The sequence below is a fragment of the Solanum dulcamara genome, chromosome 8, assembly GCF_947179165.1.
Source record: "Solanum dulcamara chromosome 8, daSolDulc1.2, whole genome shotgun sequence".
Lineage (NCBI taxonomy): Eukaryota > Viridiplantae > Streptophyta > Magnoliopsida > Solanales > Solanaceae > Solanum > Solanum dulcamara.
In genome coordinates this window covers 70,199,786-70,223,256 of record NC_077244.1, presented here as the reverse complement: position 1 = coordinate 70,223,256, position 23,471 = coordinate 70,199,786, and the positions used below count along the sequence as shown (strand labels likewise).

Below are 23,471 nucleotides of genomic sequence, written 5' to 3'. Positions count from 1 at the left end.
ATTAGTACTGATAATGAATTATTTTGTGAGTTTGAGTTTTTAAAATGAACGAATCAAATTTTGAGATGGGATAAAAATCTAAGTGGACTAGTGAGTTTAAGGCACTTGCTTAATTAAATGACTGGACAATATAATATCATGCTTCTGTTCATTTTTGAATCAATCGATAGACTATAACAACAACCATCCAATGAAATTCCACACGTAGGAATTAATAGATAGACTATTTCTAATATATTAGATACATTTTTGATCTTTTTTTCATTTTTAAAATTAAATATTTTAAAGAATAAGTAAAAAACAAAAAAACAATTTTCGGGGAAAATATTGCTTCGTACCAAACCCGAAAAGCAAACTTAGGAAACGCAAAGGGAGAATAAATTGGAGAAAACGAAGCTGCCTCCATTCACTCACTCGCTGCTCGCTGCTCGCTGCTCGCTGGTATGCCTGAATTTCCTTCTTGTTAACTCTTGACATTTTATTTTTGTTAACTTTTATGGGTTCCTGGAATTTAAATGATTTTTTTTTCTGTTTATCTTATGATGCATGAACATTTGACTACATAGAGTTGCTTGGATTTTTCGTTGTGGACTGTAACTTATTCGGGGTTCTTGCCGTTGTGGCGTTAATCTCTAAGTATAGCTGAGTTTGGAATTTAGAGTTTTTTTGTTTTGTATGTGTTTTTGGGTATCCTGATGCGTGAAAATTTTGCTATTTCTCTTTTTGGAGACTCGGATTTTCATTGATATGGTGGTTTAAGAGAAAGAATTACTCGGATTTTCCATTGACATTGGTGGTTCCTATTTCTTTTTGAGGCACCCTATCATTGGGACTGATTTTGTAGCGGAATGGTAGGTGTTATGACTAGTTTCAACATTCGTGTATGCAATTTTATGCATAAGTTAAGGGGTATATTATGAATGCGGAGATATTTCAGCCAATGTGTCTATTGTAGCTCCGTTTGGTGTGCTGTTCCCTGAGTGATGACACATCATATTTAGCCGAAGGTATGGGGAGAAAATAGAATGTGTAATTAACCTGTCAGGTTCAGGTGGCATTTATTTCTTAACATATGTTAATTAATTTTGTTTTTTACCATACTAGGTTTTTTGTGTGGCTACTCTTTCTATTTGTGAAAGAGAAGTTAACAAAAGGGGTACTTAGGCAATGTGGCAAGTGAGAGATGAGGTCGAACTGACTTTGAAGGGACTAAAAGTACATCCTTTATACTTTCCTTGGTGTGATTGCATTATCTTAGCAAGTTAAGATAGAAGATATGTAGTAGTGAGTGTTTTGGATAGCGAAAGGTAACAAGGGTCTGCCCCGCCACAAGGCGAGCCGCTCGCAATTTTGAAGTGCGGCGTCAATTAATACCAAAATATTAAAATATTTAATTGCATAGATAAATAATCAAAATCCCAATAGCAATAACATATTAGCAAATATTTCAATTCAAAAATTGAAAATAGATAGTACATACTAAAAGTCTAGAACTTGAATGAGAAAAAAACAGACCATAAGTCAAAATAGTGAGAAAAAAACCCAGAGGTAGGAGTAACTTTGAAGTCTGAAAAAGAAGAAGGAAAAAGAAAAAAAGGAAGAAGAAAAAATTAGAAGAAGAAAAGAAGAAATACATATTGGTTGGACTTTGGAGTGGCCGAAAAAGTCTGGCTGGTCGCTGGAGAAGTCTAGTCGAGTCGACTGGTTGGAGTCACAGTCGCAGTCTAAGAATGCAACTGTGCAAATTTGGAAAGAAAACCCTAAAATTACCTTTTAACTTTTAAAATCCTAAATTGGTCGCCTTTTTTAAAGAAAATACAAAAGGCTATGCCTTTCTCGCCTTTTGCCTTTGTCGCTATGGCGTCGCCTTTTGAAGATCGCCTCGCCACAAAGATAGGCGATGAAGGGTCACCTCGCCTCTCTCCATTGGCGACGAGGCGATCGCCTTTCACAACACTTATGTACTGTTTCAATTGTGCAAAGCAATAAGAGGGTTTTCCTGTGGGTCGTTCTTTCCCATTTGTTCATTGAATAGTGTGGCTTTTGGATTGGTAGTCCGTAGTCTTCTATAAGGATGACTTATCTCTTGTACCTGTGCGGCTGTGCCTTTATCAGTTTGTTTCCACAGATTAGGAAGGAAAGTGAAGATAATTCTCTGCACTATTTTCCCCTTGTTCTGTCATGTATATAAAAACAGAAAAGTGGACAATTGAGATCTTTTCCACTACAGCAGTTTTGTTTTACTTTCATCGATGTTAAGTTCAAATTAAGATCCTTTCATCTGAAATGAACTATGATGGGCAAAATCACTGTCTTATACATGAGCTCAAAAAAAGACGTTGACCAAAATGATGAAAGCACTAGCAGATCATAGTTTATACTTTGTAGTTAGAAGAAGAAGAAAGTTACAAAGTGGTCATGACATTTATTTTAATAATAACACAAGAAATAATCCTTGTAAACCTTTTTCCTTTATTGAAACATCCAATTGGTTGTCAATATGCTTCACATCAAACATCCAGTTCTTAGATTGCCATGTTTGTATATGTTGTGAAGTGTTTCATGTGACTTCATTCTAACAAATAGGTGGGTGAGGCTACACATCCATACATATAGAAGATTTGTTCTCTGATGTAATGAAGCTTGTAACCAAGAAAAGTTTCTTTACAGACAATAAAATTTAGAACTTTTTCAAATTATTGATGGTGTCTGAGTAGCTTGTTTGCACCTTGATTATTTCATCAAGTAGCTATATCCTCCTATCAATACTAATATCGGGTAAATCTATTAGGGATTTGTATTGTAGTTATCATGTTCTTAATCACAACTTTATCTGCAATGTCATGCCCTTGGGTGAACCAATAAAATTCGAAACTGTTTATTGCCCATTTCCTTCGTTTTACCTCTTTTAAGTTGGCCTGTGTCCATTATAGAGAAGATATCAATGATGTTCGGATCCATCTGTATATCTGAAAACTTTACCTGATAAAAAAATTTCCATTTGCATATCTTATTGGTGGATGAAGATTGTCCTCATTCTTAATGACGTGTTACCAGTGTACATTCTTGTGTTTGCAATTTCTTTTTTAAAAACTACAAGGAAGTTTGAATAGAAATGGACTAGGCGAATCAACCATCTATAAGTACAGTCCTTTCAATCTCCTTTCTATTCTTGCTAGTAGAGTAGCTTTATTAATATTATTGGTAAAATTTTTTAAACAAGCTTCACAATTGAGTTTCACCAACAGCCTCACTCTCCTTAATTTTTGTGTTGGTACTTGGGTTCTTCAAATGTTAGCAACTGCTTCCCCATTTGTGGTTTATCCTTAATAAACCTTTTGATGAAAAAGGAATTACCCAAAGGTACTTTTCTAAGGATAGTGAGATGATGAGCTACTTACTTTAAACATAGACCAATGACATTTTTCAATTTCTGAGAACAAAAGTGCACACATGATAATCTTGGTCTATTATAACATTCCAAGGACCTCAGATGATGTGTTTTTGATGTCAGAGTAAATTAGTTAATAAGAACTGTCTTTCCTCGAAGCAGCTTTATACAAGAAAATTAAGATGAATTGTCTTTTTTCATTTCATTTTTTATGTTAAAAAGAACTAAAAGTTGTCGAGCCCTTATTAGACATTATAGATTCCTTGTAAGAAGAACAAGGATTATGCTTGGTGTTTCTTCTTTAATGTAAATATGGCTTCAGCCTAAACTCTGGTGCTGAAAGAACTGCCTTTCCTACATCGATGTTAGAAATGAGATCTTCAAGTCTTAGAAATGGTCGTTTTGCTTACTGATCTAAAAGAAAGAAAAAGTCGGAGAAAATGTTCCTATAGCAGACAACATAAAATTGTCCATGATGTATGTTCTTTCTTAAGCCGTAGGCCAGACTCATGCTCCATATTTTCCCTGTCCACATTGTCTTTCAAGATTTCTAGTTTCACTCGTCATGTTTCTCTGATACCAGCATATGGTTCATCATTACTGTTTTGTGCAAACTCATTGGGTCTCTTTATACATTCCCGCTTGTTCAATTTGACCCTGTTTCCTCATTGTGGTACACGTACATCTAAGCAGTGCTTTTTTCCCTTGCAAAGTAACAATTTCACTCGTGGTCGGATGAAAGGCAAGAAGTGGAAAAAGAAGGGGAAAACTTTCATTCAATTAAATAAAAAAAATAAACTTATGAAGAAAAAGGAGGATGCAGGGGTTAAGCCAAGTAGTATGATAGATCAAGCTTTTCTCCCTATTATTGACTCAGCAGGAGTCTCTGCTTCTGTTGCTTCTCCAGCTCCTGCATCTAGTGTTGGTAGAGCTTCCTCACCAGATAAAGAGAAAGACGAGGAAGATTTCAAGGACCTTTCTGGTTTTATATTTCTGTGCAGCGGAGAGACAAAACTTGATTGTTTCAGATTTCGTGTTTTTGGGCTTCGTTCAAATAAAAAGGAAATTGTAGAAAAGATTAAACCTGGAACAAAGCTCTTCCTCTTTGATGTTGAGTTGAAGCTCTTGTATGGTGTGTATGAGGCTATATCCTCTGGAAAAATAGACTTGGAAGCACATGCTTTTGGAGGCAAATTTCCAGCACAGGTAACTCATTTTTGTTGTCAGTTTTTAAAAAATACCCAATTGTTTATTAGTCTTAATTTAAAAGATACATGATCTCTTAGGTAATGGGATCGAGACCTTCTGGTTTGGTGTGTTCGAATTAATCTGCTTGCATTTATGATTACTTTTAAGCCTTGAAGCTTGGCATATATGTGTATTATTCAAGAACTAATCCAATTCTTTCAGAACCTTTATTTCAGAAACTCTACCCGTCTAGAACTTTCTTCACCAATCTTTCCAAGTCATTGGGGCAAGTGCTTAGGCCGTCGATGTGGATATTATATTGTCCTGGTAGGAGGAAGTTCTGAGGGATAATTATGTTCCTTTACTTCTCTCTAGCCCGTGTGATGCATTTATGTCTGTTAAGTTGTCACTTCTCATACCCATTGTAGGAAGCCATTGCTAATTTATTGTACATTTCTGTATGCTTTTAGAAGGGGAACCTTGGAGTAACTGGTAAAGTTGCTGCCATGTGACCAAGAGGTCATGGGTTCAAGCCTTGGAAACAGCCTCTGGCAGAAATGCAAGGTAAGGCTGCGTACAATAGACCCTTGTGGTCAGGCCCTTCCCCGAACCCCGTGCATAGCGGGAGCTTTAGTGCACCGGGCTGCCCTTTTTTTTCTGTATGCTTTTATGTGTTGTCAGTGTGTATTTGTTTCATATCATGGTTGTAGTCACAGGGACAGTTAGTTATTTCAGATACTTTCAGGCTTTTAAGTTTTAAGTTATTTGTTTTCCAAATCGCTTCGAATTTCTTAGCCTTATCTGACCTCTTTTTATGTTTTTATTGAGCCGAAGGTCTTTTGGAAACAGCCGTCCTACCTTGGTAAGAGTAAAGTCTGCGTACACTTTACCCTCCCCAGACCCCAAGTTGTGGGATTTTACTGGGTTGTTGTTGTTGGTATGCGGGCTAGCTTGCGCACACCTCCACTATTCCACTTCTTCTTCTTCCTTTTTGATATGGTTGAATCAACTGCAAACTCTCTATCCAGGAGCTTAATCATGACACATTTTGTGTGGTATCCAAGCAGTGTAGTCAAAGGTGCGCTTTAAGCGTGCTTAAGCCCTGAAGCGAGGCTCAACATGTGTTGAGTGCTTTGCCTCGCTTTATGTGCGCTTCAGTGTTGTCATCAAGGTTCTAAGGCAAACTTTTCCTTGCCAATGAGCCTCTTCTTAAGAAGTGACACTAAACAATTGATATTTCATTTTATCATAATTTGTTTTCAATTTCTTTGGTCATATATTTGTCATTCATGTTTATAATTATTAGTCTTGGACTAAACATATACATTTGTATTTTTTTCTCCCTTTGTGCCTTTTTTCATTAAAGCCCACACTTTATTTGCGCTTTTTGCTTAAAGCCCCAACGGACCTTCGAGCTTTTTTGTGCTTTTCGCCTTTGATAACATTGTATACAAGTTAATTGTATTGACGAAGATCACTCTCTCCACCTAATTGTTTTGCGCGACTAGCGCGACTAGATACTACCGTAATGTTTCTGTTGCTCCTCTGTCCATTCAGGTGAAATTTCAAATTTTTAAGGAATGTCTTCCCCTGCAAGAATCTTCTTTCAGACATGCTATAAAGGACAATTATCATGGCAGAAAGTTTGAACCCGAATTAAATGATCATCAAGTAAGGGATTTCTTTCTTAGATATGGAGTATCAATGTATTTCACACAAGTAGTTGTCTTACAAATGCTTTACCACTATATTTTCTTTAAAAAGAACTTGAAATATACAGGTGAGGAATCTATTATCCTTATTTTATCCCCTGACTGAATCAGCAGCAGCAGCAGCTGTGTCCCATCCACTGGCACCGTCTTTGGCTAATGTTGGCTTGCCAAAGATTATGCCCGCCTTGGCTGTGAAAGATCAGGTTAAGTTGCTGCCGTATCCTCAGGAAGTGGGTCCATCAATTGCCAATGTTGGCCCACTAAATACTAATCCTGCTTTTGCTAAGGAACATCAGGTTAAGTATATGTCAGCACCCATCTATTTGCAGGATCCATATATTACCAGAAACACTTTCATGTTCCACCCATTATGGAGCCTCATTTACTGGTCTCTCAGGTGCAGGATGAACCCAAGCACCAGCCTCGTTCGTCAACTGCTTTTGTAGATGAGCAAAATTCTGGTGATGCTGTGGAAATTGATTCATTTGAGGACACCCACGTACTCTATTTATTTTTCCTTCTATCATCATTTAAAACATTACCCCGCTGTAACAATAAAAGCATGTTATCTTTTATTGGCATCATTGTGGCAATCAAAAGTATACGTGGTTAGCCTGTTCTATTTCTTAGTTTCTGAAATGTGTTCTTTTTGGTCCTGCAGGATGAATCTGACCGACAGGATGATCTTTCTGGCTTTATATTTATGTGTGGTAGAAATACAAAACATGATTGTTACAGATTCCGTGTTTTTGGGCTTCCATTAAACAAGCAAGAAAGGATAGAAAAGATTAAGCCAGGAGCAAAGCTTTTCCTGTTTGATTTCGAGTTGAAGCTTCTGTATGGTGTATATGAGGCAACATCCACTGGAATAATAAACTTGGAACCACTTGCTTTTGGAGGCAAATTTCCAGCACAGGTAAATCAATTTGCTGTCAGTTATTTAAAATTCTGCCTGCTTCTTGATTTAAAAAATGCATGATGATAGTAAGAAATGGGTTTGGGACTCAGCGTGATTTAAATTCATCCTGCTTGCATTTATGATTTGCTTGGCTCTTGAGTCCTCAAGCTTAAGAATTTTCCTTCTCCAATCTTTCCAAGTCATTATGCAAGTTCCTAGGCTTCAATCTGAATAATACCAAAGATAAAGAAGCTTTGAGTCACGTGGTGCATTCATTTCTATGATGTTGTCACAATCAGTAGAAAGTCATTGCTAGTTTATTCCACATCCTTCTGTCTACTCTTATGTATCTTTAGTATAAGTTTGTAGCTTGTTATTTTAGTCACAGGGATTAATAGTTATTGCAGATATTTTCTAAATTGTTACATCTCAAATCTGTTGGCTTTTGCTCAAATTATACATGATTATGCATTTCTAATTCTAGTTTGTTTCTGAATTTTACTCTGTAGATAATTTAGTGTCTTAGACCACCAAACATCGATATTGTAATTGACCATTGAACTTAGAGGTCATTTGGTTCGGACACTAGTTATATGTGTATTATAATTGCAGGGATTATTTATGCGGTGAAAAATAATTTTTTTTAATCATACGGTGATTAATAATGAAGGAATTGTATGCAGTAATTATGTGTATTGTAATTGCAGGGATTATTTATGCGGTGAAAAATAATTTTTTTTAATCATACGGTGATTAATAATGAAGGAATTGTATGCAGTAATTAATAATGAAGGGATTGTTATGCAAGGGTTACTTACTTAAGTATTTGAATAATTTAATCCTCATATTGTTAATACCATATTCTTGTTCCATATTTTATCCTGTATAAATTCTCGTGTAACTTAATGCGGATGTTATTTAATACCACCAACAAAATACTGCAATAGTTATGCAGAGATTTTTTTTTCTTCATTAGTTACACAGGGTTTTACGTTGAGATAGATTATACTGATACGATCAATCAAACAACCTCTTAGAGTCTTAGACCAATGAACACCGGACATTGTTTTTGATGGGTGATCTTTCATATTGTTTACCAAGAGATATATCATAACTTCCCTTTTCTCTTTTGGACAACCTATTATGGCTTCTTTATTTGTCACATTGTTATTATTTTTTATGCGGTCACTCTACCCCAAAACTGCCCACTAAGGAGCCAGCTGTTGTCCTTCCTCACTTTGTTCCCTTGGTTATTCAAACCATTAATCTTGTATATGGAGGTAGAGGGTCTTTACCACTTGGTTATCCGTCCCTTGATATGGGTTCTTTTATTGCTGTAGTAGGTCGCGGACTGGTAAGGTATTAATTTAGCTACTCGGTTTTTATCTGGTATTATTGACATGCTTGATATCTAGGTTATTTGGATTCACAATTATCACTTCATCCATGTTATTGGCTTATGCAACTAGTTACGAAGATTCATGTTGCTATTGCTCTCATTCAGGTGAAATTTCGAATTTTTAAGGAATGTCTTCCCCTGCCAGAATCTTCTTTCAGACATGCTATAAAGGACAATTATCATGGCAGAAAGTTTGAACCTGGACTAAATGATCATCAAGTAAGGGATTTCTTTCTTAGAAATGGAGTGCCAATATATTTAGCATTAGTTGGTATCTCGCAAATGCTTTACAGCTTGCTGCTCATTAAGGGCCTTTGAAATATACAGGTGAGGAATTTATTATCCTTATTTCATCCCCTAGCTGCATCAGTAACAGCAGCAGCACCGCCCCATCCACTGACAAAAGTGGGCCAGTCTTTTGCTAATGTTGACATGCCAAAGATTACATCCTCCTGGGCCATAGAAGATCGGGTGAAGATGCTGTCTTGTGCCCAAGCAAAAGTGGGTTCATCATTGGCCAATGTTCCACCACCAAATACAATTCCTGCTTTGTATATGGAACATCATGTTAAGTATTCCTCGATGCCCACTTCGGCGGAGGATCCATATATGACCAGAATGCAGCACTTTCATCCTCCACCCATTGTGGAATCTCAACGAGTCTATGAACTCCAAAGTGCTCAGCATGGTTGGCTTAGAACCACGAACTTCGTGGAGAGTGCTCTTACAGTTGCGGAGCATAAACAGTTGACTGCTCCCAGTCATGCATATTCTCATCAACCACATGTCACTCAAGGCATTTCCACCGATATACGGAATCCATATCTCAGGTTTCGTGTCCTTTGCTTTCATTCTTTTCTTTATTCTGTGAGGATTTACTTTTTCCTTCAGTTCTAGAAGCTGTGGGGTGGGAGCAGAAGACGTGAGGGTTTCAATTGCTTGCTTAACATTAAGATAGTAATACTTCCTGCTGTTAGCAGTTGGGTGTATATTTGCAATTCAGCAACGATGTTCTTTCTCTCTTCAAATTATCTTTTTGTGTTTGACATCTTTTTGGCTTTAGTTAAAGAAACTTTCTAGCATGTATTAAGTTGATGTTCGACTATTAGCCCCATGTTTGAGAGTTTGTCTCAAGTGTTCAAGAAGGAAGTGGTGGCAGCAGTGTGGGGTGCTGTGATATATCACACACGACAAACTAGAAACTGGAATCCGTTTAGAGGTGTAAATGTAACTATCAATTTGTTGGTGGCACAGATAAAGAAAGAAGTCACATAGAGGATAGAGTTTCTGCAGGAATCTAGAGAAGCTCATAGATGCAGATTATTGATTAAAGGTTATGTACCTAGTTTTTTGTCTTTTTTTTCAGACGTCTACTTAATCATATTAATCTTCCTGGAAGGTGGATATGATGTTAGGTGCTCTTTAGGTGTGTTATTTTTGTTTGTCGATGGTAATATTTCATAGTTATTACCAAAAAAACAAATTGCTCCTCTGTTTATAATTTTTTAGTGTATCAGTCCATTTTCAAACTTAATAAATATAGAAGGGTGATCTTAAATTGTCCCATTGGCAGGTATGGATCAATGCAAGGCGGGGTCCCGTCGCTGCCACATCTCATGGAGCTAAATGACAAGAATTACCAATTGTACTCGGGAGTAGAGCGAGGAATGCTGCCACCTCAAGAGAGTATTGTTACACGCAACTACTACTCTGGCCCTTCAGCTCCTTATGCTCCTCCTGTTCTGCAGCAATATGCTTCATCAGAAGCTGTAATACAAGAAGGGACTTCTTCCATGTCATTCGAGTATTCACTTGTAAGGCGTCTTGGCCTTGGTTAGACTTTTGATGATTAGGTTGTTGACGGAATGATATGCATGTAAAAGAATATCATCAATAGTCTTAACTTTCTTTTTGGAGAAATCTGTTGAGCCGTGGAGGCAAAATGTAGACTTGTTTTAGGAAGCAAGCTCTCTCTGTCTACTCAGTTGTGGTTAATAGTTGTAAAATTAGGATTCACTTTATTCATCTTTTGGTGTCATTTGAGGTTGGTATTTTGTTTTGCTTCACTGTCTGTCTGGTAAAACGAATCTCTAGTGGTTGACCTCTTGCCTGCCAACACAAAGTGTTAGAATATATGGTCATGCTAGTCTGTTAAACACAAATAAGAAGACAATGATAGGTGCAGATTTGATTGCGCAAGTGGGCATTAGTTCAATCAACAAAAAGTCTGAGCAGGTGATTGATAGAATTATCATTGTATGGGGTCAGCAGACGCTAGTTAAGATTTTCCTTTTTCAATTATAATATTTGCTCGAACGTTTAGAGATTAGAGTGAATTTCTGTACACCTGTAACGTACCTAACACAAAATAACATAGGAGTACTACTTGTTATATTCGTCTGTTTCTTCACAAAGCAGTTTTGACTTAACTTTTTCCTTGGGAAATTTCCTCTAACTCTTTATTCAAGTGTCTTTAAACTGCTATTGTAAAAATCAATTGACGTGAACCTAAGTTGTACTTGTGAGTGTGTGTGGCTGGTCTAAATGACGAATAGGCAATTGGGTCTGTTTTGGTTCGAGAAACTCGTGGTCCATTCTTCACCTTTGTGGGCAGCCTCTCGAGTGTGGGGTGGAGGATATTCTATTTAGTCGGTCCTGACCTTCACTTAATAATATGATATTGATAATTATTTATTGCATATAGCAAAACAAGTATAACTTTATTGAATATAATGACAAATTCATTTTTAAGACTTAAAATATATTCATTAATTTTTTTTAATTTAATTTGTAAGAGATTATTTCCACGAATCTAACTAAGCTTGAAATAAAACCAACTACATACTATGATAATCGTAAGTTAATAACTATAGAAGAATATTTTTCTTACTTTGTGATAATATATATATTCGAACTTTAATATTAGATAATTTCAACATATAAACGCGCTTTTATTTTATTATACTTTTGGACTAACGCGGGCAGTAGTTGGACCCACCCCTGTCCCTTCTTCCCTCTCTCTGACTCTCTCTTCCAAAGTTGTCATTACATTACACACAGTAACGTATCTGCGTGCAGATATTTGGATTTGTAGCTTCCTGAAATTTGTAACAATCGGCAGCGGTAGCAGCTATGGGAAATTGCTGCTCCGACGAGAACGGTGGACATTCGGCGGTTGGCGGTACCGGTGCTTACGTGGCAAATCAAAACAACGGTCATAACGAAGCCGTCGATGCTCTTCTCAAGTCTCGCGGTTACCAAGGGCTCTACTCGCACGTCGAGGTTCTGTATCCTCTCTGTTTTTCTACATTTTACTCTTATTATACAAGTGTATATGTATCACCAGATGACTTAGTTACTGTTAATGAGTGCGGATTTATGTATCCAGCTGATTAGAATTTAATTGGATCGGTTTTAGTTGAATTAACATCTTCACTGAGAAAATCCGTCTTAGATGAGCAAATGTAGCTGGATTTTGACTTTTTATTAGATTGGACTAGAAGTTTACTTGGCTTTGACCGGAAGTAGATAATTTGAAAACTGCCTTAATATTCCATTTCTGAATTGATAGCCTGAGTAGATGTGTCCTCCACATTTCCCCATGATTTTGTTAGAGTTTATTTGGATCATTGTGGTTGATTAAGATCTTTGATGGAGAATTTGTGTTAGGTAAGGATGTAGTGCAGTTTCTTGACATCTATCAGATTGGACTGCAAAATTAATTGGTATTGACTGTGGGCAGAAGATTCCAGAATGTGCCTTGTTACGTGATTGACGAACCGCCAGCTTGATGAGATGTCTCCCTCCACATTTTTTCTGGGACAATGAAGTTGATATAGACAACTTAGATCAAAATTTTGTGACCAGGAACTAGTGCTGACTAGTTGACTTTGTTGTATATCTATGCTAAGGGATGGGATGCTTGTCCATAACAAAGAAACAATGTATTATGTTGCTAAACTGAAGTATTTTGGGTAGGAGAGGATACTATAGGTGTATCACAGCAAATATTTTAAAGTTAATTGTTCGCTTCCAAGTCGATGGGAATTGAATGTGGGGGTGGGCGCGAGCATTGGGTGTGGAAGGAAGAATAGAGAGCATAAAGTAAGTTGATCAGACAATTTGCTCGTGTATTTGCCATAGTTTTGGATTGTGAACTATGAATATACTGAGGAAGTATGGATGCGTTGAGGATTGATATAGCTGATTCCAACTAATTTCCATACCTACTTTGCATGTGATATGATATTTGATATGACTATGTCTCTTCTTGCCTCTTTCATGTTTTGTCGTCCCCTGTTCTTACAAGGTTCTTGAGAATGTAATGCAAATAATATAGTGTGTACCTTATCCATGATTGAATTTCTTGGTAAGTGAAGAGAAGAAAAAACATAGAAAGAATTACGGGAATGTCCCAAAGTATAAGACATCCACTTAACCATAGAATGTTATTTAACTATTTTTGGCCAACAAAAATTTACCAATGATATACAACAGTCAAAAACCTAAAAAAAAGGATTTTTCTTAATGAATATGGTTGAAATTTGTTGAGAACACAAGGGCGAGGCAATATACAAAATTTGAGGAATATTGGAGGTGATTTGAACTAGTTTGGAGTCATAATTCGTAGTTGAAAAGTTTCTTTGCTACACATGTATATCACATGTTTCGCACATGTATCTTACACACTTGTATACATGGAAATACACATGGGATACACATGGGGTATGAGATACACAAGCGATACACAATTATACATGCAAACACGTCATCCTCTTCCTTCAAACCATTGCTCAAATTTCAATTCAAACCACCTCACATCTCTACCAAATCGTCCCAAAATATTTATTCAAACTCCTTAACATGTACCCAATCTATTCCAACAACACCCACTCGAAACAAATTCCAATTTCAAAAATCAGAATTTTCAAAAGAAAGCTTAAGCGAGGTTCAATGGAGTTTTAGCTCATCTTCGTCTCTTTCCAAGCAACCAAACAATATTCTATGCACGAAATTAACTCCAAAATGTACCCCATATATTCCAACAACACCCACTCGAAAGAAAATCGTTTTTTCCTGGTAAACTTAGTCTATGTAGAAAGGTCTAGGTATATCATTTGATTTGAAAACGACTATTAAGATAAAGATTGAGTTATGTATTGTATTTAAATAAAGTGAGTTTGATGGCGGAGATGAGATTAATTATGTCTAATAAATTGAATATTGGTTATAATAGAAAAAAACTAGTGATCATATAAGGAAGAAAAACGCAGCGAAGTAGAAACGAAGAGAAGCACAAAGAAGAGACGGAATCGTTAGCCACTTTGTAATAAAACAAGGATTTAAGGCTAGTTAACCAAAGAAAAGGATGTAAGGCTACTTTTGGTAGTTATTTTGGTTCGAGCTGCTAAATTAAGTAATTTTCTCGAAAATATACACGGGAGAAGTCAGAAGAGGGAATGTTAGTTGACCTTAGTGCATCTCAAGTAGGAGCTAGTGATAGTATGATGTAGCTTAATAAGGCACTCAGTCTGTGTTATGTGATTAATGTTCATTATGAACGTGATCTATACTTTAATTAACATGATTGAGATTCCAGCTTCTGGAAAGGTAATTTTACTTCGACACTTTCCCAATTATCAAGACTTAGATTGATCAAGTTTGACTGCAGAGCTAAGTTGCTTGGACTCTTCACTTTCATTGCCGCAACCGTATCGACACAACATGGGTGTGCGATCCATACCTGATTTGCTCAATCGATTTTGGATACTTTGACTAAAATCGTAGGAAAAATTTAGGACGGATACACTGATTTCTAGAATCAAAACAAAAACTAAGGTGAAATTGAAGAAAATGGAGTATCTTGTATATATAAATTTCTATGTCAGTTCTTTTCCTTATATTACCTTCTGGGATTCTCCTCTTGATCAATATTTTCTCCTTGGAATACCTCAAGTTTTTCACATAATGTCTCATAATTTAGACATATAACTCTATTTTTATATATTTGAATTATTTTTAGCCTAATCCCCGCACTTGGATTCGTACCCCCAAATCTTAAAATCTAGACCATGAAGGATCTGACCTCTAGATCCACACCCGCACGGAGTCCGAGCAATTTAGCTGCAGATTATAGCTGACCTATTTAGTTTGGCTCTTAAATTAAGATGTAGATATTACCTCAAAGGTGCTATGACCTACAAATTCAGTCATTTCAAAACATTTACCTTATGCTATAAAACTAAATTGCCTTCTATAAACTAAAAGGTCACCTACAGAGAGTAGTTATTCATTTAAAATCCAAAAAAATTAGACTTCTAGCTAAAGGTGTTTCTAAGGAGTTATCACGCTTTGCTTGATCAATTTGGTAGTTGGATATTTTTTGCATTTTACATTTTTCCAGCGATGGTCCAGTGGGATGAAAGGCCAAATATAAATATGAAGGTTGCCAAGTTGCATAAAAGTAATTGACCGACTGTTAGTTTAATAATATTTTACACTGTGCTGAAAAGGAAGATAAAAGTATTAGGTGTTTCAAATTGATGGTAAAATCTCTATCTATTGGTTTCCTATAGCGTAAATATCCCGATGCTGCTACTTTGATGTAAGCTATATCAGATTGTGTGAGGTTCTTATTAATCATTTTTCTGTTTGAAATCATTTTGCAAGCCCATCACTATTTACAAGCTATTTATCCATTCTAGTGAGCCTATGACAAAATTAAACATTGACGATTAACTGTAAATATTGAAATCTTCCTTTTACAGTGCTTTTTGGTTTAAACTATTCTATTCACTTGCAGTTGTCTCTATCTGCTACTGGTTTGCGTGATCGCGATGTGCTTTCCAAGGTTTGTTCCTTAATCGTTAGAGTTTGGTAATGTGAATGACAAATACTGACTTTCACGTGATGTGTTTCATGAATACTGCTTAAATATTACTTGTTGTTATCAATATACAATTTCTGTAACTTCATTTTCATAGTTGGAGCAAAGCATTATGTCTGCACTCGGAATTTTTTTATTTCATTAGTGCAATCATTTTAATGATCAAGTTTCGCGTTAATGCTTAAGGTTAGATCCAGAAGACTGTTCAGATAGTTTACATAGGATATCCTCCAAAGCTAGCTTCTCGAGACAAACTAGTGTAGTGAAAGGTTGATGGAACTTTACTTCCAGAACTGTGTATCAATCATACAGGTTGTTGTTCATGTGATACGAATAGTAGTTGCTGCTCCTTTCTACTATCTGATATCTTCAATTTATATCTATAATTAGCTTTAGAAATATGGTTCATGTTATCAGACTCACTCCAGAGTTTGTGATAGAAAGTAATTGTCTGTTCTTACTTCTATACCAGATATCACAAGTTCTTTTAAGAAACTTCCCTCTCTGAACTGGCCTTTTAGAGACTTACTGACTTTTGTGGGGTTTATGATTTATGTATTTCTATGATGTTGAATAAAGTCATGTCCACCTAACTAAGAAGTATACTATTTCGTTACTCTAAATAATTAAATTATGCACTGTGTTAGTAGTTGCATGCCCTCCCTCTCTGTTCCTTTCTTTTCTTACATGAATGGTTCTGTTGTTAATTTCAATGCGTTTTATTTGATAGCATTATTGTCCATTTCTTGGCCTAAAAATGTGTTTGACTTTACCAAATTATTATGCTCTGTTGTGATTGCTTACAGAGCGATCCTATGGTAGTCATTTATTCAAAAGGAAGAGATGGTTCATTGCAAGAGCTTGGCCGTACAGAAGTAGTTCCAAACTCATTGAATCCCAAGTGGATTACAAAGTATACTATTGCCTATCATTTTGAGACAGTGCAGAATTTGGTGTGAGTCTTGACACTTCAGAATCCGATGTTTCTGTTAATTAGATACCTCTCTTTTGTCTTACGAGATTCTTTTTATCTCAGGTTCCGTGTCTGTGATGTTGACACTCAATTTCATAATCAAGATGTCAAGGTATATGAGTAGGAAACAAAAAGAAACCTTATGCATTGTCGGCGATACATCTATGACTCAAGTCTAAAAAACATGCTACTCTTTGTTTTGTGATTTTAATTTTTACATTTTAATTAAATGAAATTGAAAAACTCAATTAAAGTTTCTCATAATTTAAATCATCATCTATTTACAACAACAACATACCCAATGAAATCCCACTAAGTGGGGTCTGGGGAGGGTAGAGTATACGTAGACCTTACCACTACTTCGAGGAGGTAGAGAGGCTGTTTCCGAAACACCCTCGCAAATCATTATCTATTTAAATAATACTAATTATAAAGTGATTTTTTACATGTTCTCTTTCAAAATTTGACACTAGATTGGCCAATCATAAACTGCTATCATTCAAAAGTACCTATTTGGTGAAACTCCAGTTGACAAAAAATTCTTTACAAAAGAAGCAGATTTTAGAAGTTGGCCGAACTTGCTCTTTTTCTAGAGCGCGAGGTTTTCTAGATTTTATGTGATCCTTGTATCCGTTGACACCTAAAATAAGCCATGAACTTCTCCTAATTCACCTGTACTTGCAGTAGAGCATTAGTAAGATAAACATGTAAAACTAAGCGTTTCTGTTTCCATTTTCTTCACTCTGCTACATTATCATCTGTACAGGCTGTTGGACAATAAGTTTCATATCTTACCTGATGATTACATGTCATGTGCCTTGCAGTTCATTTATCTGTTCCATAATTTACCGTCTATGGGCAAATGAACAAACCATTTTCTTTTTCAAGCAATATTAGAGGATACAAACATATATAATCATGGCTTGTGACTAATATATCGAAGTCTGCATAACTTATGCAGATGCTTAAACTGGAGGATCAGGACTTTCTTGGTGAGGCTAGTTGCACATTATCTGAGGTGCTGATCACTGTCAATCCAATATTTTATTTTTGAACTTATAATGTCACCATAGTTTCTTACTTATGGTGTAGGAGACATGACTTATATTGAGGCTGTAATTGGTATGTGAACTGAAGTGCTTAGAGACTACACATTTTGCATTTAAGGCTCTATACTTTGTGTAACTCGGTTATGCATATCCCACGACTGGTTTTCTTTTGTGTTGGTTGGTCGTAAAATATTGTGCATTTGCTTGACAATCATCCTATTCTGCCTGATTATTTCCAAAGGTTATTAATGTTACCAGCTAGATAATAGACACATTTGATGCCTGCTTTATTACTGCTTGATATATTTTTCTTGTTTAACTTCTTGCATCCAGCTTTTTTAATTCCAACTAATGATTTCAGAATCAATATAGTTGTACGTATGAATTCTTCCGTATTAGTAGGCGCATTAGTGCACTGTAATTTCTTGTGCTCTGATTTCTATTATTATCCATTACTTTCTGTACTTCAATTACTCTATTTTATCTGTGTTGCTTTCGTTATTTGCTTTCCCATATTGCTTTGAACTTCTTAGCCTTATCTGACCTCTTTTTATGCTTCTATTGAGCCGAGGGTCTCTCGGAAACAGTCGTTCTATCTTTGTAGGAGTAAGGTCTGCGTACACTTTACCCTCCCCAGACCCCACGTTGTGGGATTTCACTGGGTTGTTGTTGTATAGTTGTACGTATGAAGTTAACTTTTTCTTATTAATACTATGATTATTGAATTTCCTTGTAGATTGTCACAAAGTCAAACGGGTCCCTGACCTTAGACCTTATACCTGGAGAACAATCTTCTGGTCCAACGCATGCCCAAAAATCTGGTAAGCTTACTGTTTGTGCTGAAGAAAGTGTTGCCTCAAAGACTACTGTAGAGTTGAAATTGAGATGTTCAGAATTGGTGTCCAAGGATTTGTTCTCAAAAAGCGTAAGAACTCATCAGAGTAGTTTCATCTTTTGCCGTTTTGAATTGTGTAATGGATATAAGTTCAAAATCTTATTGCTTGTGGCAGGATCCATTTTTGGTGATATCTAAATTTACAGAGAGTGGAATGGTGGTTCCAATTTGCAAAACAGAAGTTATAAAAGATGATCATACTCCAAATTGGAAACCAGTTACCGTGAATATTCAACAAGTTGGAAGTAAGGTATAAAAGAAATGTTCCTCCCTGTGCTTCCTAAAAGAATTTCTGAGACCCTCCCCCCAAAATGTAGAATTTTGGAAGGGGGAAAACAGGAAACCCTGTGAAACAGATAATGCTACGAGCTAGAATGCCTCTTTCTATGAGACCATATGCTATTCCATGTGAATCAGATGTTGGTATGAGTAAGTAATAATTAGAATTTTCTATAGAATTTTGAATTTGATGCAAAAGAAATACTTTTCATGCAGTCATTAGCCATACTTTTTGTGGATTGCTAACTCAATCGTAGATATTTGGATTTAAGTGTAGCTAGTTATCTTTTACACATTGATTAGTTGAGATTCGCCCATACAGTTTGCAATACTGAGTTTTGGCAGAACATGTGCTCTCACTTAGAAGAATTTCCATGTATTTTCTCTTTAATCTGAAGGGATGCCTTGGAACAATGGTAAAGTCGTCTTCGTGTGACCTATAGGTCGGGTTCGAGCCGTGGAATCAGCCACTGATGCTCAGGATAGGCTGCCTAGATCACACCCCTTAGGCTGTCCTCTTTTGTTTTTGCTCTATAATCTAATATGATATTTTCTGATTTTTTTAGCTAGTTAAATAATTTTATTATCCAGATTCTTTAGAAGTGTTTTATGCATTGCCCATTGCAGAATACAATCAAAGTTCCTCATCTTATAGTAGTCATCTATAGCTTTGAATTGAGGGCCTGTACCTCTAATAATCTTACTAAATTGGCGGGGATGTATCTTCTAAATAATAACCATTCTTCGAGTATGTTTGGAAACTGTATTATGTTATCAATAACATTTGAACAAATGCAGGACAGTCCATTGACTATTGAGTGTTATGACTTCAATTCAAACGGAAAGCATGATTTAATTGGGTAAATGACCTTTCTTTTATCCTTCTTGCATTTCTGACCTCTACAGACTGGAAACTGACAGTCTTTCTCCTATGCCAATTGTCAGCAAGGTTCAGAAATCACTAGCAGATTTAGAAGTGTTGCACTCGACTGGTTCGAGTGCAAATCTTTTCACACCAGCTGCATTAGGACAAAATTCGCAAAACAAGGTAAAAATCTGTGTTGTCAGGAAAAGATACTTCTACTTTAAACTTTCTGCATTTGGTCATTGAGGTCACAATTTTACCAGGTCCTAAAGAGCCAGCTTTTTGTGGAAAGCTTTTTCGAGAAAACACAGCATACATTCCTCGATTACTTGGCATGGGGCTATGAACTTAACTTCATGGTGGCCATTGACTTTACTGGTATGTATTGGTCTGTGTATATGTTTTGTACTCTTTCTCCTTCATGATATCAGGTTTGAGCAAAGTTGCTTATAATTCTGTAGCTATGCATGGGCATATTGTGTTGCCTTCACCAACTTTTGATAATTATCTCTGACCCCTTTTCCATTTTGGCATTGGGGGTGTTAGATTGAGCCACCTTAGGGGCTTGAAGTTCCCATAATATTCTGTATACTCTGATTGTCTGTGTGACTGTATCTGTATCATGTTGAATCTAGCACATTTGTGGCACTTTACTCCACATCCACAGGAATTCTTTAGTCTCATTACACTGATTACAGTAAGAATTGCTTGGATTAACTGAAAGATGTGATAGTATGACGAAGTTTGATTTGCCCCTTCAAAATGATATGCATCTATTATGTCGATTCCATTAGTTACACTTGTATTTATTTGCTTCTCTTAGCTTTCTTCTGCTATCGATATTGGATATTTCTTATTTTTCATCTCAGCATGCATTCGTTCTCTCACACGAGTTGTGTTTTTCAGCTTCAAATGGAAATCCACGCTTACCTGATTCATTGCATTATATCGATCCTTCAGGACGGCCAAATGATTACCAGAGAGTGAGAAACTGGTCTTGTACATAATGATCTTATATTTTCCTTCATAAGAATAACTTCATTAAATCAGAATTCAAATTTCAGGCCATCTTGGACGCTGAAGAGGTATTGCAGTTCTACGATAGAGACCGACGTTATCCTGCTTGGGGTTTCGGAGCGCGGCCAATTGATGGCCCTGTTTCTCATTGCTTCAATCTAAATGGCAGCAGTGACTACTGTGAGGTATGTCCAGAAAAGCATTAAATGTGCCAATTTGTTATATTTTAATGTTGTGAATTCCCTTGTTTCTGGTTATCATCTTATTTTGTTAATTAGTATTTTCTTATTCTAGGTGGAAGGAATCCAGGGTATCATGACGGCATACATGAGTGCCCTTTATAATGTTTCACTTGCAGGACCAACTATATTTGGACCAGTTGTTACGTCAGCTGCAGATATAGCAAATCAGTCTTTGATGAAGGGCGAGCGGAAGTACTTCATTTTGTTAATAATCACGGTACATATTATTTCCTGCTGGTTCTGGTTTTTAGGTCAAGTAAAAGGTTAACCATTGTGTGCTAGCATGTTGTCTTTCCATTGATTAGAGTTTTAGCCAATTGATCTCTTCTCCCCTATCAGAATTTTTTGGCTTGGTAAGTGGGAATTCTTCTTTCTTGGCAGCCTGAGTTTCCATCAAGCCCTGCTCAATTAAGCTAGGCAAATGGTACTGATATGTAGAGATATAAATATGTATATGTAAATATCCCATTGAAACCACATAAAAGTGGTCTGGAAAACCTTTAACTTGAGTTTCACTTGGAGTGAAACTCTATCTAATTTTGGTAAAGGCTGAATTTCATTATGCCCATTTGCGAGTAATTTTCATATGGTTATTTCAATGTGCTGATTACATTATTACAAAAATCCTAGGACGGAGTGATAACAGATCTCCAAGAAACAATGGATGCCCTTGTTCATGCGGCGGGTTTGCCATTGTCAATTCTTATTGTTGGGGTTGGAGGAGCTGATTTCAAGGAAATGGAGGTGTGTATTTACTCTTTATCCAGATGCAGTATTATCAACAGTATTAAATCGTCTAATGGTGTAAAGACAATTCCCATATTGTATGTCCACAGATTTTAGACGCTGATAAAGAGAGGCTTGAATCAACACATGGATGTGTTGCAGTGCGTGACATAGTCCAATTTGTTCCCTTCCGGGATGTACAAAGTAGGTCATTTTAACGCTTAACAGGAGCCATCTCTTATTGAAGAGGAGGATAGATGTGAGTGGGCTTTCTCTGTATGTGACCTGATTTCTCCTTTGCATTGATTTGTAGGTGGAGACTCTGTCCTTCAAGCACTTTTAGCAGAATTACCTTCCCAGTTTTTGGAATATATGCGGCTCAAAAGGATCCAGCCAACTTCATGATCATACAAGAATTGTACATACAAATGTTGATTTGTGTGATGTCCTGTTAAAATCACCATTTTCTAGCTTGTTCCCCAATGGTGTCAAAAGTTTTGTTTTTGGATGTCTCATTTCGTCTTTTCTTTCCTATTTCCCAGAAAGTTGTACTTAATTATATTTCTTCATACTCGTGTTCTTATTTATTTTGTTGATAAAAGTTCAGAGGAAGCTCGTTACCTTTGTACTGACTGAGTAAATGTAATCTCGTCAGGGTGAGAGGATGTTGCAAATTCCTTTTGTGACTATCTACAAATTACTTTGCTATTTAATCCCAACAAGTTAAAGAGCTTGATGCTGGGTTTAGATCGTAAAAGTGGTTTTCTTAATTGGTGAAACAAAAAGAAGTCTCCCACAACTTGTAGACATGAGATTTTTTCGGTTCGAAAAATTGTCAGAGATTCAACACAAGCTAGCTTTTAGTCTGGTTTCTTCTAGTAACACTTGGCCAGTCTACTTTGTTAAGTCCAAGATATGTTTAGTGTTTCCGTTGACACAATCAAATGTCCTATTTTAGCTTGTCGTATTATCAAATGCAAAATCAAATGGTAGTTGGGACTTGGGACCATGCATTTCACTCTTTTTTTATTCCCAATTTAAGAGGTTTGTGTACTGACATTTACTCATTAAAAACTTCCAAATTTGGTGTTCTTTCACTTTTATCGATAGTCTCCTTTTATGTATCAAATTAAGTAGCAATCACTATGTCAATTTGCAATGTAAGATAAAACTCAAGACTTCTATAATTTGTTAGTCTGATCATACTCATCTGTTTGTTAAAATTTAATAAAATTACCAACTATACATGCATGGTGATATGTTTGAATAAAATTGTCGTTTTCAATTTTATTTCAAAATAAAGGAAACTTTTAATTTTGGATTGATGGTGACAATAAAAGCAAAAATCAGTAAGTTAGAAGTATTTCTGTTTGCTGACCAAGTCTTCCGGTTTTTTAAAACTTTCATTATCTTATTATTTTCTCCTATATGATTTCTTCCCCCCTGGATGGACAAGTATTGACTTGACCTGTAACATCAATAATCATCTATGACTAGTTTACTCACACTTTCATTCTACATTTTAAAATCATTCACAGCATCTCCCCCCACCCACCCAAAAAAAAATGTGTTCTGCTAGTGCTAAGATATAGTATTTGAAATATTAGGATAAACATCTACCGAATACGTTTCTAAAATAATCATATAAATTTCATAATCTATTAGTATATTACATGGAGAATATGAAATATAGAGGAAGTTGTACAATGTATAATTTGAATAGAAAAAAAATAATCCTTAGAGGCCGTTTGAATTGGCTTATAAGCTGTTTTCAGCTTTTTTTGAGTGTTTGACTGACCAACTTAAAATCATTTTGTGTTTAAAATAAGCCCCAATAAATAATTGGGTTTATTTGGATGAACTTATTTTAAGCAGTTTATAAGTTGAAAGCAGTTTATAAGTCAAAAAAAAAGTTGGTCTGCACCTATTTTTTTTTTTTCCAACTTATAAG

At 36.0% G+C, this 23,471-nt stretch overlaps 1 protein-coding gene across 1 annotated transcript; it reads left to right on the top strand.

Annotated features, from left to right (window-relative positions):
* The first annotated feature begins 324 nt into the window (after positions 1-324).
* On the top strand, positions 325-22,233 carry LOC129900135 (uncharacterized). The gene is made up of 25 exons (XM_055975083.1): positions 325-441; positions 4,105-4,597; positions 6,137-6,250; positions 6,360-6,587; positions 6,689-6,790; positions 6,953-7,207; positions 8,694-8,807; positions 8,916-9,418; positions 10,162-10,421; positions 11,701-11,870; positions 15,391-15,438; positions 16,281-16,429; positions 16,511-16,559; positions 17,409-17,465; positions 18,233-18,421; positions 18,507-18,641; positions 19,469-19,530; positions 19,616-19,718; positions 19,799-19,913; positions 20,442-20,518; positions 20,600-20,737; positions 20,847-21,011; positions 21,425-21,538; positions 21,631-21,724; positions 21,834-22,233. Exons 2-25 carry the CDS (start codon positions 4,127-4,129, stop codon positions 21,923-21,925), a joined length of 3,804 nt encoding a protein of 1,267 aa, XP_055831058.1. The 5' UTR covers positions 325-441; positions 4,105-4,126; the 3' UTR covers positions 21,926-22,233.
* Positions 22,234-23,471: the final 1,238 nt, after the last annotated feature.